Below are 18,266 nucleotides of genomic sequence, written 5' to 3'. Positions count from 1 at the left end.
CTGGTTTCTTCCACAGCTGAAAGATAAGTGGCTAGAGAAGAATGAGAAAGAAGTTTTTTTACTCTGAAAATTTGAATTCTGTACTATGTGAAATGAAGTAACTTAAAAAGACAAGCCAGAATGCTTCAGTGGTTGCCAAATACAGGTGCCAGGCTGGCTACCTTAGAAGAACCTGGAGAACACTTAAAACTACATTAGCAGGGATCAATTCCAGAAATTCTATTTCAGTGGGTCCAGGATAGGGCTCAGGTAGCGGTAAAATTTCCCTAGTTAATAATAATACATAGCATGGTTTGGGAACTGCTGCTTTAATCAAATCACCCAGACTTGATGCTCTCTAAACCCCAAATTCTAAGTAAATTAGAAACAAATACTTTTTGTCTAATGAGAAAATAAGATCATAATATCTAGGGAAAGAATACTCCACAAGTGAAATTGGAAAATCTGAAACCAGGATTTGCACTGAACTCCAAATAGAAGCCAAGTCTCACTGGTTACTCTACCTTTCTGCTCCCTTATTAAGGACCAAAAATATTGTTGAGGCTAAGGTAACCTGAATATCACTTCGTATAGAAAACACATTCAAATACTCTGCATTCTTCAAAAGGAACATTCTATGTAAATCTATCACAAGAGTATACAGTTATTTACTTTCCATTAAAAAAAAAGTGGGCACAACAAGTAAACACAATATCTGTAACAGTCTAGATTTCAAGTGGTATGTTCACCAGGCTTCATTTTATTGTTGTGTTTTATATCTTAATGTATATTAACTATATTCTCTTATATGCATCAGATGTTACATGATAAGAAGGTAATTGTAAAAAATTAGAGCAACAAAACAACAGTTCAGATATCTGGTCCTTACATTTAAAAAAGAGAAGTAAATACAAGAAAACTAAGCATTACCATGCCAGCAGTACATATTTATTATTATTCATGAATGGTCAAAAGACTTACAAGGCCCATTACTATTAGTATAACCACACATATGAAATATCACTTAGTGACATGGAGTGAAAAGGACAGTTTCATATATATTAAAAAAATACATACACATACACACATTCTCTCTCTCAAAGGCTCACCATTCACTGCTACAAAAGCAGGAGGCATCAATCAAGCTGCAGGAGTTCCAATATACATAACAAGTTGAAACATCTCAAGCATAAAAACTACACTTAAGTTGCAAAAATAAAGTTTCTTTCTTCAAACATTTTGATCTGAGCTCAAGCAAAGCAAATAATGAACACCAATGATTTTTATACTATTTAACATACTTTAAAACATAAAAGGATCAACAGATGCAAAAGTCCTGAAAATGTAGAGGTTATTTATAGGAATGAACAATGCATTTCATCCAAAAAAAAGTCTACAGCAGATGTGTTTCATCCTGGCTCTCAAATATTTGAGAATCATAATTTACTATATTCAAATAGCACGTTAAGCCAGAACACAATGATAACAGAAAACTCATTACTTCAAACAAGGCATTACTGCCCTTGGTTTCCTTAGACAGTTTCACTAGTGCAAGAGCATCATTTACCTGAAAGATCATGAGTCACAATTAAAGAGCACTCATACAAAACTATTTCCTTTTTTCTTTAAAAAGTGCCACATACTTGACTTCTCATTTAAAAAAAACAACAACAACACACATACACTAATGAAAGACTGTTTGTCTCCATCTCTTGTCAATGAGGAAAGGCCAGAGTGATTCTTTGATTCCAATTCGAAATGGTGTTCGCTGGCCAATGCCTAAGGTCTCCAATTTGGAGCAGTCAAGCTGAGCGTTTCTTGGACGTTGTGCTCCTAAGACAGGACTGTCAGTTATCTTTAAAACAAAAATTAAAAAATCAAAAAGAAGAAGCCCCAGGCTGAAGTTTTATATTCTCTACTTCCCTCTGCCCTCTTGCCCTCGGTGCAATAAATCAGAATTGATCCCTGGAAAAATAAAATGTCCGCCACAATCAAGACAATACTTTTCTATAAACTTCACCAATATTCATGGGCTTCTTTATACATGCTAATTTAGAGAAAATTAACAATAAAAACTGCCAAAATACAAGCAAAGTTCACTTTGATTAGTACCAGAAAATAAAGTTATCCAAAACTTCCAAACAACAAGAAAAATGTTATCCATAGTACACACTGTAGTGACAGACCTGGACTTCCAAACAGGAAGGTTAGCTTGTTTTTTTTTTCTTGCCCACACCTCATAGCTTGCAGGATCTTAGTTCCCCTACCAGGGATTGAACCTGTGCCCCATGCAGCGGAAGTGCCAAGTCCTAACCACTGGACTGCCAGGGAATTCCCAGTAAGAAGGTTTTAAATGCCATGTACTTACCGGTCTTAGGTGGCTGCTGGGGAGGTTGAAGGTGTCTGCAATTGCACATGCCATTTCATACTTCGTCATCTGTTCATTGCCAGACCAGTGAAAGGTTCCCTTAATTGATGGATCCTGACAAGGACACAAAAAATTCAAAATGGTTTCAAACTTTTTGAGTTGAGTGGAATGGCAAGTCTGACAAGAAAACTAACTTAAACAGGTTCAGGAAATAAAATGTATTGCTCCTTTCTGGAATGCTATACACAAGATATCTAAAATCAAATTCCTATAAATATCCCCAGCTAAACCAGAAAAGCAATTTCTATAATTTAGCCTTAAGAATTTTTTGTAAATAAAAATGTAAGTAGCTCCAATTTTATTTAGTGGGAATCCTAAAACGATTACAGATTTTTATGAAACACAGGCCAATTTAACAAGTATTTCCAATTGTCCTGGGAAGCTAAAACCAAAACTTAACAGAACCATTTTTCAAGATGAGCTAATTGGTCATAACATCCTTAAATATTGTCATAGTACATATTTTTTTGATATATTAAAAAAAGTCATGCTACTATTAATATTCTAAAATAAATCAGTCTCTAATCTTTCTTTCTGTGGCTATTCTATTTTTTCAAATGCTTAAAATGAACTACTATTCAAATATCCAAAAACAATTACAAATTATTCTTACACTGGCTGAAATGATAAATCCCTATGTAGGTTCTTCTTTGCCACTACCTAAATCTTAAATAGACATTTAAGATAGCCTTCTTAAAAGACATTAGGAGATTATTTTGTTACCCAAAGAAAAATACCAGTTTTCAGTTATCTTGCAATAAGAGAATGACAGATGGGGTCTACAGTATTTAAGAAATAAAATCAAACGTAAGAGCAGAATACTTTTATTATTCATAAATACAGCCTACTATCTGAACTACTTTTGTTTGGTGTCCTTGTTAAGTTTTTAAAGAGCACTAAGAGGGCCTCCCTGGTGGCACAGTGGTTAGAAATCTGCCTGCCAATGCGGGGGACACGGGTTCGAGCCCTGGTCCGGGAAGATCCTACATGCTGCAGAGCAACAAAGCCCATGCGCCACAACTACTGAGCCTGCGCTCTAGAGCCCGCGAGCCACAACTACTGGAGCCCATGCACCTAGAGCCCGTGCTCTGCAACAAGAAGCCACTGCAATGAGAAGCCCGCACACTGCAACAAAGAGTAGCCCCTGCTCACCACAACTAGTGAAAGCCTGCGAGCAGCAATGAAGACAAAACACAGCCAAAATTAAAAATAAATTTTAAAAAAAAGCACTTAGATTCTCACCAGCATCCTCTTCTCTGCTAACTGACGACACACAGTGGCCACATCTTTGACGTGTGTGGGGAACCGCTGTTGCCAGTGGTCCATGTTCGCAGACTTGTTGCTGAACTGCACTTTATCAAACATAACAGTCACGGCGCTTTCCTCAAGCTTTTCAACTTCTCCATACAGAACAGGAATTCTCAAAACAGCAGCTCCTAGAGAGTAAAAAAAGCAGGTAATACTTCAAAGCTGACTGGTTCTTAAGTCTTGCTATAAGATCAAAGTGTGCGGATTTAAACGACATCATCGCAGAAAACTTGCAATATACCAAAATGACACAGCTCACCTATTTAACAAATGTGATCCTGAATATTTTTAAGTGTCTCTGTTATGTGGGGTATTTTTTATAACTATATTAATTAAATAATTTCTTCATTATTGTGGCCATTAAAAATAAAACTGATCATGACAACTAAATGCAACAAGTGATCCTTGATTGTATCTAAAAAATAAATGCAACAAAGGACATTACTGGGACAAAATTCCTATATAGACTGTACTGTATTAACGTTAAATTTTCCAACTGTGATAACTGCATTGTAATTATGTGAAGAACATCCTTGTTGAAGATACACAGTGAAGTATTTCAGGGTGAAGTTCAACCAATTCTCTATGAGTTCAGGAAGAAAAGAGTGTTACATATAAAACACGTGGCAAAACATTAACAACTGGTGAATCTATATAAAGGGTATATGAGTGTTCACCACATAGTCCTTGAAAACACTGACTAAGGAATTATGAGGTATTTCGATTTTATGTTGGTCAATACTGAGAGGTTACAACAGATTAAATAATTAACGCTTTAACTGAAATTAAAAAAAAAAAACTATTTAAAATTAAATTAACTTATTGCGCAGCTGCAGACAACCTTTGAACAACACAGGTTTGAACTGTGTGCATCCATTTATATGTGGATTTTTTTCATGTAGCACATCATGTACAAGACTTGAAGTGGACAGCCTATCCTTACATAGGCATAAGGTGAGTGACCTTTAAAATAAAATTAATAACGTTAGTTTTCTTACTGTTTTATAACTTTGTTTTCAAAGAGTTATATTACCATACAGTATGCCTCTCTTCTCTCTCATAATTGGAGAAACTCTGTATCAGTCTACCACACAGATAAGTGGTTTTAGGAAAAAAATACCAGTATTTCTAACACTGTATTATGAATATGACTGTAATACTGTATGCCATTTAAATTTTAGAAAGATTCATTCATTAGTGTATAGGCTAGGCTACCATGAAACAATCATATCAATTACACTAGGCTACCATAAAGCATAAAGCAATCATATTACTGCTTCTTCCTTATCGATGCCTGAATCATACCTGTAAATAAATACAAATTTCTTCTCACACTGTCTTTTCATTTTTGATGTGTAGTGTTAGTAATACATGTAACATCTATACTGTTTTGTATCATATAAGACAACAATGGGAGTTCCCTGGTGGCGCAGTGGTTAAGAATCCGCCTGCCAGTGCAGGGGACACAGGTTGGATCCCTGGTCCAGGAAGATCCCACATGCCACAGGACAACTAAACCCATGCACCACAACTACTGAGCCTGCACTCCAGAGCCCGCAAGCCACAACTACGGAGCCCACGTGCCACAACTACTGAAGCCCACGCACCTAGAGCCTGTGCTCCGCAACAAGAGAAGCCACCGCAATAAGCCTATGCACCGCAATGAAGAGTAGCCCCCGCTCACCGCAACTAGAGACAGCCCGCGTGCAGCAATGAAGACCCAACACAGCCAAGAAAAAGGGGGGTGGGTGGAGGAAAGGAAAGGTTAAAGACGTGACTGTCCTGGGAATTATATTTTAAAGAAATACATATAACACACAAAATATGTGTAAATCGATTGTTTATGTTTTAGTAAGGCTTCAGTCAATAGTAGGCTGTGAGTAAGTCTTTGGGGAGTAAATGGATTTCCCACTATGCAGGGATTGGCAAACCTAATCCCTGCACTGTCCAAGGGTCAGCTATATATTGATAATATATTCAAGAATGATTTCCAAAGGATAATTTATAATACAAAAAAAACACCTGCTAAATGTGTTAGTATGGTATATATACTAGGGGATGCTTCTCAGGGATGTAGTACAGTCTGAGGCAGGAGTTTTAGTGCAGGGAATCATTAAGTCAAATATTATGCAGCTACTGACGTGAAAAAGATATTCCAGAGATGGCTCTCTATGAATTGAAATGCATGTATGTGGAGGGAGAAAAACCAGGGTACAAAACAACGTGCACACAGGTTTAAAAATTAAAAAAAATACTTCCATACATAAGCACAGTTGGTGCTTCTCTCTCTGAGGGAGTATTGAGAGAACTCTTTTCAATTTTAAATGTTTTTAAAAACTTTTTCAAGGAGGGCATACTTTTTATAATCAGCATATTTATGTGTGCATACTCAAACACACACAGGAAAAAAGAAAAACCATACAAATAACGGAATACCGCAATCCAAGAAAAATGATATTGACCTGTTTTTTGAAAGATTACAAATTTTTTCTTTAACAATATTCCTGTACCCACTGATACTGGAAGAAGTCTGGAAGGATTCATAAATTCTTCAGGATTTCAAAAATTCTTGTTTTTCTTTTTTATTAACTGCATTCCCTAGTTTTTCTCCAAAGATTTATGCTCCTTGACTAATTTTTTTTAATTAGAAACATATATATACATCATAAACAAAAAGGAATCCTCAAAAGCAGTCACCTACAGGGCTAAAGAGATGTGTCTTACCTAAATTGTTCTCCAGGACGGCCCTTTCTCCTTCTAATTTTGTTTTGCCATATAGATTTAAGGGACTTGGTATGTCTTCCTCTCTATAAGGTGGGTTTGTTCCATCAAAAACATAATCGGAGCTAATGTAGATTAGAAATGCTCCAACTGCAGCTACAAAAAAAAAAAAAGACAGAAAGAAAGAATCTGTTAAATTACTACGTGACATTACTCTTTACTGAAATTTGTAACAGCTTATTCATCATATATATAACAAATCTTTTATAAACCGTCTACAAAAGTTTAATCTTTACAAACTCAGCGATCACTCAATATCTTACGAAGATTTTATAAAGACGTCATTACCTGCTTCCTTTGCTAAGTTCCCAGAAGCATCCACATTAAGTTGAGAAGCAGCATCCGGCTGATTTTCGACAACATCTGGCCTTCTCTCTGCTGCACAATGTACTATGACATGGGGCTGGGAGTTCAGCATTGATGTGTTTTTAACCCAAAAAGGAATAAAACAGAAGAACTGTAGCCTTCCAACAGTAAATTAATTCATAGAAAATGTGTTTATTAAATCAACATTCCTTCAACTAAAGAATCATTGTAATTTTTAATGTAGTTTTGTCACACTTCCCTTTTTCAACGTTCAAACTTCCTGAAAGGGAAAGAGCAATTTAGCAATCCCTAGGCAAAATCAGACACAACTCTTGTTGACAACCATGGTTTTAAATCAAAAGAAGCTTCATCCCCCTAATCTGGGTGGGAGAAAAGAGCAATCATTTATGCAATTAACATGATCTAAATACTTAATGAGTCTATGGTAAAGGAAGAATATCAATTGCAAATTAAATTCCAATCTCTTAAACCAATCATTTAAAGAAGATTAACCATCCATAAAAATTGTATTCCCAGTTGAACATTTAAGTATGCCACCTATATGCTAAGCACCTTGTGAGGAGCAAGGATTTCACAATCTAATGCAAAAGACAGATATGTAAACAGACTGTTTCAAATATCATATGACCTACATCAGGACAGAGGAATGCAGAGGGTCCTTTGTAGCGAAGGGGCACCTACTTCCCAGAGGGGCTAAGTAAGAGCTAAGATTTGGGAAGATCAGTGACATGCAGGGCTCGAGTACCCACTCACCCAACTTCCTTCTTCTCAGCAACTGCTTGAGGAAGCGTGATCTGAGAGCTGTTTTCAAACTTAAATGTGCATAAGCTGGGATGGTTCTTAAAAAGTAGAGTCCCAGGCCTCACCACACACTTATTGAATGAAAATCTCTGAGAGTGAGACCTAAGAACAAGTTTCCCAAGTGATTCTGATGCAGGTTTTCCTTGGATCATATTTTTAGAAAGAACCTGAACTTCTGATTTGATCTGAGGTGTAACAGAAACTAAATTTTTCTGTAAGTCTTCTGTGACCATCGCCAACAAGTGGTTTAACCACTCTTGCCTTTGTGATCACTAAAATGCAAATGAGAATATTTTGCAGTGTTGTAAGGTTTACAAATATTAAGAAAGGATTTGCATAGAAAGTAGTACTTAGAAGAATACTTCACAAACAGAAGCATTTTACAAAATGCTTCATTTTCTGCCTTTTGTCAACCTATGTCTCAACCTAATCTTTTTAAGGATGACATACTCTTATCCATGCCAAAAAAAAAAATGCACTATATATTATTGTTGCTTAATATGTTAGAGCTTTAAGTACAGTAACTTCCTTGAGAACAAGAGCATTTTTCAAGTCATCCAGACAATTATTAACAGTTAACTTATGTGTTAAAATAAACCATACCTGAAAATCATAAATGATGTGATGAACTGCATTAGAATCCAAGAGATTAACCTGCTCAAATTTTGGTCTTGCTCTTCTAAAACCACAGCCAACGGCATGCCAATTATTCTGTTGAAATTCTTTGTAAACAGCTCTGCCAAGAAGCCCAGTGGCACCAGTAATCAGAACCCGCCTGTTGGGGATGTTAACTTCCTCCTAAAAGTGAACGGGGCGGAAAAGGATTGTTTACTTTGAAAATACTCGCTCAACGAAATCAGCCACCATCTTCATTCACTAAATACTTCAAGTCTTAATTGTATGCTTCCTTTCCCGTATCTATAAGCCAATTCTTAAGTTAGAACAAAGATTAATCAAAATGCATGGGTAAGTGTGTCACTTAAGAAAAAGTTTTGCCACCGAGCAACTAAGCTCGTGCGCCACAACTACTGAGCCTGCGCTCTAGATCCCGAGAGCCACAACTACTGAAGCCCGTGCACCTAGAGCCCGTGCTCCGCAACATGAGAAGCCACTGCAATGAGAAGCCTGCACACTGCAACGAAGAGTGGACCCCGCTCACCGCAGCTAGAGAAAGCCCACAGGCAGCAACGAAGACCCAACGCAGCCAAAAATAAAAAATAAAATAAATTTATTTTTAAAAAAGTTTTAATAATCTTACCCAAGAAAAAGAACCTAGGATGATACTGCAAGGAATCACCTAGTCAAATAGATTTAGATTTCCTGTGGTAATAATGGAAAAGCTTATTTTTATGATCAATGATGTCCAAATTAGTAAAAAACAGCAATTACATTCTTCCGTTTATAAAAATGCAGTTAGTTCTACGCTTACTGTATGGCCTGATTAAATACTGGGGCTATGTTCTGCCGATATGTTTCCAAATTTACATTTTTGGTCTTCAGTTTTTAATCCTCAAGTTTTTTTTTCAAATCTCATTGACTTTATCATACTGTGATAGGTCCAAATTAGACAATCCACATTTCACAGGAATTTATGTAGAAGAAAAATAAATTTGGTCCTTATAGCACTAACATTCTTTCTAAGTTTAACCAAACTGGTAAATATTCCTGCATTAACTCTTTCGTTTTTTTGGTAAATACTTTCATTTGTATCAGTTTTTAAGATTCCACATCATATAACATTTTTTTAATTTTACTTTTTATACAGCAGGTTCTTATTAGTTACCTATTTTATACATGTTAGTGTATATATGTCAATTCCAATCTCCCAATTCATACCACCACCACCATCCATATTCCTGCATTAACTCTTAATTTACCTATTTAGACCAGTTAAAACTAATAAACAAAGATAGAGAATAAGAAAAAAATAAATATTTTAAACTGGTCTGTGCTGCTATTCTGAAAAAGGAAAAATTCCTCACACTGAAATTAACTAGGAACTACTATTTAAGAAACAATTTAAGTTCTATGATAACAGAACTTTCCCTTTTTCCCAAGATAGGTAACACCGAATTTCCTCACTCTTAAATTAAGTCAACATTTACTATTAAAAAACAACAAAAAGTTTTATTAAATTTTATCAACTTGAGGCCTTTTAAATTTCAAATGTTGTTATAGTCACCTAATTCTGAGCTGTCAAAAATCTTAAATATGCACACAATAACCTTTTTTGTGCACACAAAAAGAATTTTTTTTCCCAGCCCTCAATTCAGCTAACTTAGAAGACTATACATTTTTTTTGAAAAGGCCATCCAAATCAAGTACTTCTATCATACAAAAAACCTGAAATGAAAGGGGCTGACAGAGACAGTACAAAGGTAAGTTCTTTTTTTTAAATTTTATTTATTTATTTATTTATATTTTTTTTGCAGTACCTCTCACTGTCATGGCTTCTCCCGTTGCGGAGGCGGAGGCGCAGGCTCAGCGGCCATGGCTCACGGGCCCAGCCGCTCCGCAGCATGTGGGATCTTCCCGGACCGGGGCACGAACCCGTGTCCCCTGCATCAGCAGGCGGACTCCCAACCACTGCGCCACCAGGGAAGCCCAAAGGTAAGTTCTTAAAGATATTTTTTCCTTAGTTGAACCAATTTCGAGACATTTTAGAAGTCAGAGAAAAATTCATCTATGCTCTCTGTTGCAAAACTTGGCTCTAAGCCAAATGATCTATAAAAACAAGGATTTCAGCCAGCAAAAAACTTTCTTTGAATTTCTGGCAAGAAAACAACTCTACAAAGATTCTAATTGTAAAAAGGTTAAAACATGCCAAGTCTAGTACAGATACAATCAGAAAACAATTTACACAGGATAAATACCATAAAGATCCCTGGGAAAATACTATAACAGAGCTATGATCTGGTTTCTTCTGAGTTTCTCACTTCACTCTAAAGCAGGAAAGGAACAGACAAGAGTTTTTACATCAGTGGTTCACAGGCTTTAATCGCTGAGGATAGGAATCGACTGCAAGGCTTTCAGATCAAGTAGATTTAGAATGAGACCTGATAAGTTGCCTTTGTAATAAGTTTCCAGGGGCTGATACTGGTGATTTGGAAACTGAGCTTAGAGAACTCCAGGAAAGTTCAAGACCTTCCTAAAGATAGCTCTTAATCAAGGAAGTCAAAAAACTGCCATCTACCTTTCTAGCAGCGACATCTTTCCCATTTTCCCCCTTAAAAAGGAAAACTAGAAGTAGTAAGCATCACACTTGCAGTAACCACAAAATTTTTAAACAGTAAAATAAGATCTCTAGGTATTTCACTGATTCTGTGAAGTACATTTTTTCCTCATTTATCATCTCTGTTAAATGAATGAAATAAAAGATGGTTTGGCAGTGTTTTTTGCTTTTTAGTGCATCTTAAAATAAGAGCCCCAATAATCTTATAATTGAGAGCATCTTAGATTTGATGAAATACAGTATTAAGTTACAAGCACAGCAAGGCTCTTTAGGGAATATAATACCACTTAACTTTAAAAAAGGATGGGGGGGAGCTTCCCTGGTGGCGCAGTGGTTGAGAGTCCGCCTGCCGACGCAGGGGACACGGGTTCGTGCCCCGATCCGGGAAGATCCCACATGCCGCGCAGTGGCTGGGCCCGTGAGCCATGGCCGCTGAGCCTGCGCGTCCGGAGCCTGTGCTCCACAACGGGAGAGGCCACAACGGTGAGAGACCCGCGTACCGCAAAAAATAAATAAATAAATAAAAACCAAAAACGATGGGGGTTGCATGGAAAAAAATACCACCTTACATCCTTATACCCTGGGATAATATGGGAGGTCCCTGGAAGAAAATATGAAACAGTCCGTGTTACCTAGTCGTCAGATGTCAATGCTCAAGAATTTTCTACGTTAAAAGAGCAGAGATCTACAGCACAAGCATTTTCTGAAACAAATGATTCTGCACAATCTTATATTTGAAAACTATCATGTGTTATATAAACCTACATCATACCTTTTGACCACAGGAGAAGTCCTATTAGACAGGCAGGGCAGATGCCACTTCCGAAGTGAGGAACCTTGTCTACAGATGTTAAAGGTTTTGCCCACGGTAAAAGGGAAAAGGTTGGAAACAGAACTTGGGCCCTTTTGCTTCTATCATCAAGCCAAATACATACTGAGTTTTGTCTCAATCCTTTGAACTTATACTCGGTTTCATGATGATTAACCACACTCTGTGGCATTGAGAAGTTACTCCATCTCTACTGATCTAACTCCTCACTGGTGAAATGAGGCATTTGGACAAGATGACTAAGGCTCTTCCAGATTTACAGTCCTACAATTCCATATTATCCTTACCACAGAGGGATCTGAACAGGGTGAAAAAAGGTTCATTTACTTAAAGTAACTTATCCTCTTTTCATATAGTTCTCTCTAGAGACTCATGAGCACCTTTTGTCACCAGTATAGGAGCCCAACAAGATGTTTGCATTTGGATTGCAAGTTTATTGGTGGTTAGCAAATAAAATATGCATCACTCTGAAATTAAAAGAGGCCAAACAGGGCTTCCCTGGTGGCGCAGTGGTTGAGAGTCCGCCTGCCGATGCAGGGGACGCGGGTTCGTGCCCCGGTCCGGGAAGATCCCACATGCCGTGGAGCGGCTAGGCCCGTGAGCCATGGCCGCTGAGCCTGCGCGTCCGGAGCCTGTGCTCCGCAAAGGGAGAAGCCACAACAGTGAGAGGCCCGTGTACTGGAAAAAAAAAAACAAACAACAACAAACAAACAAAAGTATCTCTTCTATATTTGACTTTGTATAAACAGAACTCTACCTGAAGCTTCTTAAAGCACACTATTTTGATTTTTTTTTTAAAGAGAATAGTCCTCTAAAAAGTATTTTGGGGGCTTCCCTGGTGGCGCAGTGGTTGAGAGTCCGCCTGCCGATGCAGGGGATACGGGTTCGTGCCCCGGTCCGGGAAGATCCCACATGCCGCGGAGCGGCTGGGCCCGTGAGCCATGGCCGCTGAGCCTGCGCGTCCGGAGCCTGTGCTCCGCAAGGGGAGAGGCCACAACAGTGAGAGGCCCGCATACCACAAAAAAAAAAAAAAAAAAAAAAGTATTTTGTACCGTTACTCTGTAAATTACTTTAGTTCTGCAAAACACAGGAATGTCCAAACACTTCAAGGAACTCTGAATAAAGGAACAAAAAGCTGTCTAGTTAACCCAAAGAATAATTAAGAGTTGAAGATACTGTCTGCCTGAAGAGTCTATTTCTCAATTTTTATTCTTATGGGTCAGGAATATTAAACACCACTTTAAGTTGCCCTGAACATATGTGCCTCTTATCCTATAAACTCTTAGATGTACAGAATTCCAGAATTCAGTAACTTCAGGTGACCAGATTTACAGACACCAAAAAAAAAAAAAAAAAAAAACCCCAAAACACTTGATAAAAGTAAATGCATATAAATAAACGAAGAGCTGTAGCTCTTATTATGCCATCAAATCAAATAATACCAAACTGTACAGGTAATGAAGATAAATGGCTCTTTCAAAATGGTCTAAACAGTACTCTGAAACAGAGGTTTCTACTTTAGCACACTTGGATTAACTTCTACTAAAAAAATGTCCTTAAAAAAGTAAAGAATGAAACAAAAATATCTAAAGAGGGATCTTCTTAAATGTTAGTGGTAAATGTAATTATACTTTGCTATTTTTAGAACCTCTTCAATTTGGCAAAGCTTCACGCTGATTTATATGATTCTTACAACATTCCCCTTGAGGCAGATCTTTGAGGAGATACTCCTGGACTTTAAAAAACTTCAGATACCTAGGTGACACTTGTCTAACTCCTACTGGCATCCTATTGTACCCCACAGCCAGTATTATTAACAGGAACCACTACAGTCTATTTCTCAAACATAAACTATAAGACACGAGCAAGTTTTAATTTCGGTTTTGAGAGCAGCAAATATGTGCCAAGCTTTTGGTTGTGCAATTTTACTGAAGGAAAATCCACTTTCATTAGTCTACTGAACTCCTACTGTGAAAACTGTAAGGTGTATATACATACATGTGCGCATATACACTGACATAAACAATATGTAACATTACAGTACTCAAAATTGTTTGGGGTACACAGGAACAAAATCATCTATATCCTCTCTTATATCCTTAAGATATGTTGGCCTGGACATTAACATTCTTCCTATCCCCAGTGCTAGATATATTCTGTGGACTGATGAATGCTGGGGGGCCTGGAATTAAACAGGAGAGAATGGGGGCTCTCCAAAGACAGTAGTAGCTTTCGTTTATGCAACCTCCCTAGTGGTTCAAATAGCTCTGTATTTGAATCCCGGCTGCAACCTTACTGAATGAACTTGGGCGAAGGACTCGCCCTCTAAGCCTCAATTTTCTTATCTGTAAAATGGAACAAAACCACTATTTCATAAATATGAGGACTAAAGTAAATAATGCATGTAAAGTGCATAACACAGTGATGAGTTCAGTAACTTTTCAACTCCAATCCTGTTATTTCTGAAAAGCCACCTGGGCCCTTCTTTCTTAGGGATACGAACTATTAAGACAGAAGGATACGAACAAAGGATGAAAAAGAAATTTAGAAATAATCAAAACTGAAACAGCTCTGAAAACCCCTCTTCATTCCCGGGAGGGGAGACAGGAGGCTCGAAAGTGAAACCCGACCTACTCTTTTCCCGTCACAGCGGCCGAAAAAGAAAACACAGAAGGGTGTACACCGAGGTAAACAAACTCGGCGGCGCCGCCCTCGCCGCCCCGGGCCTCCGACTCCGGCAGGAGGCGTCTGGAAAACCACTCTAGCACCCGTTGCAAGACTCGTCCCCCTCCGCGCACTCAGTTCCTACGAGACGCACCTCCCCTCCCCGCCCCAAGACCAGGGCCGACTCCCTCACCTCCACCAAACGGCAGTTCCCGGGAACAAAGTGGATAGAGAGCTCCTTCTCCCGCCCCACCATGCCCGCCGTCTTGGCGCCGCCGCCGCCGCAGCGACCGCCACTTCCCCCAGCCCAGAATCTCCGCGGTCCGCAGCTCTAACGCCCTCGGCCCGCCTCCCCTAGGTCCACGCCAGCCCCCGCTCACCGTTTCCGGCTTCCGCCGCCAAGACCGCGCCCCTTGATTGGCCACGCTCCGCCGACGCCCCAGAAAGGGGACTGGCGCGCTCGGGGCGCTCCCAGCCCACGCGCCAACTCTTAAAGGGAAACAAAGGCCCTGGTCTTAAGCAAGGAATGCGAGTTTCGTTTTGGGGCCGGGGGCGGGGGGGGAAGGAGGAGTTGTTTATATTCTGTGTTTTTCCTTCTCGACTAGGTAAGGACTGAATTGGATCGTCTAGACTTGCACAGTGCATAAGAATCTACTGGGCACGTAATACATAAAGTGAGATAAAATAGTTTAAAGTCATGGTGGGAGAGGGGAGGCGGGGGGGGGGGGAGGGGGAGGGGGAGGGGAGGAAGCACAATGGACCTGTGTCTCTAGAGCATTAAGAGTGTTTTTTGAGAAATTTAGAAAGACACTGGAATAAAAATAAAAGTGTTGGTATCTGAGTCATTAACAACTCAAGAACCCATTTGTCTTTCCGAGATGCTAAAAAGTAGTACGTGTGAAATTCCAAAGATGTCAAACTAATTTTGACTAGTTAAAAATAAAAAGATGTGGGAGGCTGGGGGATGAATTATTTGGGTGCCTCTTCAAAACGCAGATTCTCGGACTTTACCAGTAATTTCAGAATGAGCTGTGGTAGCACAGCTTGGGACTTACGGTGGACTTAACGGGAGTCCAGATCAGCCCTTGAGAAACACCGCCTACAGGCTGCAGCGTCGGGCTACACAAGCCGAACCTCCGCTACCAAGGAAAATTAAAGGAACCAGGGGAATATAGTAATACTGAACCTTCTACCACCTGGATTGCGCTTTTTTTAAGTGACAAAGACAGCGCTAAGCGTTGAGGCTGACCTAGCACTTAATTGCAACTGATTTCTCTTCCAGTTCAAACCCGAAAAGCCCCCAGCCAGCCGAGATGCTTATGAAATTTACTCGGCGGGGGGGGGGGGGGGACCAGAGCATGGACCGCGTAGGTTTCGCCAACTTTCCACCGAACAGTCTCGAGTGTTCTTGTCCAGACATACAGTATACCAAGACCTTAAAAGCAGCCCGCAAACGTGATTACTGTTTGGATCTTTCTAAAACGACATATTTTCATAAACCTTTTTTTGGTTTAACCTTAGAGCTCCACGCTAAGTAGCCTTTAAAATTTTTTTTCCACATCTGAGTCCCTTGACTTCCTTCCTACCCAACCCCCAACAAGAACTCATTTCCTTATTTGCATAAGCATAAAGTTTCTTTGAAACAGTAACAGAAGAGAGCCTGAGGCGCCCCAGTTTTCAATTTTTGTTTTAATCCAGGCTGTTAATCAATTTAGCATTAGTTAGAGTCCTTGAGAGGAATGCCCCAAACACTAAACCATGCATAATCTGCAAACAACAAAGAAAAGGTGTGGGTGGGCTTTGGGGGAGCGGATTCAAGATCCTCTCGATCCTCCTCTCTTTAAGAAAGGGGAATTTTTGTGAAGTTTCTAGTTGCAACGTGTGATGCAGTCTAATCTTTCCAGGAAAAAAAAAAAATTGTGTTCAACGCGAAGACGGTTTAAGGTCATGCATATGCAATTAGCATTTTGAGTCTCGGAGCAGCCTTATCTAGAGTGAGGAACAAACAGAGTTTACTTGCCTGCATTTGAGGATCTGGTTTCACGTTTGCCAGATAAAAAGTGGGTATGGGTCCAGGGGCACATGTTCGTGTATGGGTTTTAATCATTCTTTTTAAAGATGGAAGTTTCTTTGTGAATAAAAACGCCACTGTTATACAGACAATATCCAAGTTCCTGTGGTGGCTAAGTCTATAAATTTAACGACAGCAATCTGGAGATAAAAGTTAGGTTAGCAGATTCATTTCATGCCAAGACAAAGAAAGGCTGGAGCACACAACTATAGATAAAAATCGTTATTTATATAGACTCTTCACCTACATCACTGCATTTAACCTGGTAAATGAAACTGCTATTCTGTTTTGGATTTTATTTTTGTCAATTGAGACTTAGCTGAGCTCTCCATACAGCGTCAATAATTAAAGTTGCTTTATTATTCCAAGTCCCAAAGTTACACGTTTTAAAGAAATGAATGACACTTATTTGTTTTTTCACACACACTTTCGGCTTTTACCAGACCTTCACTGGGATTCTTTTCAAGAAACTCTTAACTCCAGAATGCTTCTTTTCTTGAATAGCTAACTCTTACCTGTTCCATGTTCTCTGGCATTTCAGGCATGATTCCAAAATTATCTCAGGAAAAAGATTGAAGATGGGTCTCTGCCTCTGCCTCCTCGGGTTGGGTCTTTGTTCTGCCTGCAGAGAGCGCAGGCACGCGAAAACGTGAGCCACAGCTTCACTCGACCTTTGAAATTAGCATTTTGAGTCCAATCCCAGAATCTCGTGCAGTTTTCCACATTGCAGTAAACTGGCAGCTGATTCCCCGTGGCAATCTTGAAAATACCCAATGAGAAGTTTCATGTTTTATTGCCAGCCAAATGAAGGTCCATTATCAAAACCATTAGGAAAACCAACTTTTTTTTTTTTAAGAAAGATGTAACAACAAAAACTTCCTGTGAAAACTTGTTGCAGTTTTCTCTTGCAAAAGAAAAGCAAGAGCCAGCAGTTGGAAAGCACACAGACTATGCAATTGATTCCTATTCTGAAATATTTTATTGAGTTATGCCTTGTTACAACAGAATCCGTTTAGTAAAGTTCTCCAGTGCTTTCCCAACCAGTGCTTTCTAACTATTTCAAAGGACGGTAAAAGGCACTGGTGGTAAAAATACGCGGAAATTAAAACGCAACAGGTTATTTTCATGAACCCTGCCCTCTGTGTGAGGAAATGGTAGGTGGAGTAGCCTTAAGTTTGGCTGAGTTTTAAGGACTGCTAGATCAGTGATTCCCAGACCTGCCAACACCGGAGAAACTATGAAACATGATCAAGTGGAGCCCAGCAATCCTATTTTTAACAATTTCAAGGGTGATGAATATGCTCAGTTAAATGTTGAACCACTGTTCTGGATTAAGGCTCTGTAACAATTTAAGAACAACCAACAAAAAATTGCCATTCAGATAGAGCTTTAAAAAAAAGTCACTTAACTCCTTATATTCTACTCAGAGTACACAGCATGTGGTAAACTGTATGAGGCATGTAGAGGGTCTGTAACTGATGAAGAATATACAATTTTTTAATTGATAAATTAAAATTCATCAAGATTTAAAACTTCTGTTCATCAAAAGACAATATTAAGAAAAATAGGGGCTTCCCTGGGGGCGCAGTGGTTGAGAGTCCGCCTGCCGATGCAGGGGACATGGGTTCGTGCCCCGGTCCAGGAAGATCCCACGTGCCGCGGAGCGGCTGGGCCCGTGAGCCATGGCCGCTGAGCCTGCGCGTCCGGAGCCTGTGCTCCGCAACGCGAGAGGCCACAACAGTGAGAGGCCCGTGTACAGCAAAAAAACAAACAAAAAAAACTCCTACAACTCAATAGTTTTTAAAAAATCATTTCTAAAATGGACATAAGTTTTGAACAGACACTT

General features: G+C 39.2%; 1 protein-coding gene across 3 annotated transcripts; it reads right to left on the bottom strand.

Annotated features, from left to right (window-relative positions):
- Positions 1 to 705: 705 nt before the first annotated feature.
- Positions 706 to 17,495, bottom strand: MAT2B (methionine adenosyltransferase 2 non-catalytic beta subunit). Of its 3 annotated transcripts, XM_067032277.1 has the most exons (8): positions 16,936 to 17,129; positions 16,370 to 16,560; positions 8,228 to 8,422; positions 6,785 to 6,899; positions 6,440 to 6,592; positions 3,650 to 3,843; positions 2,348 to 2,461; positions 706 to 1,834 (listed from the first exon to the last, which is right to left on the bottom strand). In XM_067032277.1, exons 2-8 carry the CDS (start codon positions 16,454 to 16,456, stop codon positions 1,664 to 1,666), a joined length of 1,029 nt encoding a protein of 342 aa, XP_066888378.1. In that variant the 5' UTR covers positions 16,457 to 16,560; positions 16,936 to 17,129; the 3' UTR covers positions 706 to 1,663. The 3 variants fall into 3 exon arrangements, with proteins under 3 accessions (XP_066888378.1, XP_066888377.1, XP_058915792.1); XM_067032276.1 differs by lacking the exon at positions 16,370 to 16,560 and having other exon boundaries at positions 16,936 to 17,495; XM_059059809.2 differs by lacking the exons at positions 16,370 to 16,560; positions 16,936 to 17,129 and adding an exon at positions 14,543 to 14,740.
- Between the last annotated feature and the right edge of the window lie 771 nt (positions 17,496 to 18,266).

This window comes from Kogia breviceps, chromosome 4 (assembly GCF_026419965.1).
Source record: "Kogia breviceps isolate mKogBre1 chromosome 4, mKogBre1 haplotype 1, whole genome shotgun sequence".
Classification (NCBI taxonomy): Eukaryota; Metazoa; Chordata; class Mammalia; order Artiodactyla; family Physeteridae; genus Kogia; species Kogia breviceps.
The sequence above is the reverse complement of the archived record's forward strand: the minus strand, read 5'-3'. Positions and strand labels throughout refer to the sequence as shown.

What these genes read in the sequence shown, in the direction of transcription:
- MAT2B (XM_067032277.1), bottom strand. Translation starts at nt 16,456, where the DNA reads ATGATTAAAACCCATACACGAACATGTGCCCCTGGACCCATACCCACT. An exon ending in GAACTTAGCAAAGGAAGCAG is followed by an intron (nt 6,593 to 6,784) that starts GTAATGACGTCT and finishes TTTTTTTTGTAG; the next exon opens with CTGCAGTTGGAGCATTTCTA. An exon ending in CGTCCTGGAGAACAATTTAG is followed by an intron (nt 3,844 to 6,439) that starts GTAAGACACATC and finishes TTTACTCTCTAG; the next exon opens with GAGCTGCTGTTTTGAGAATT.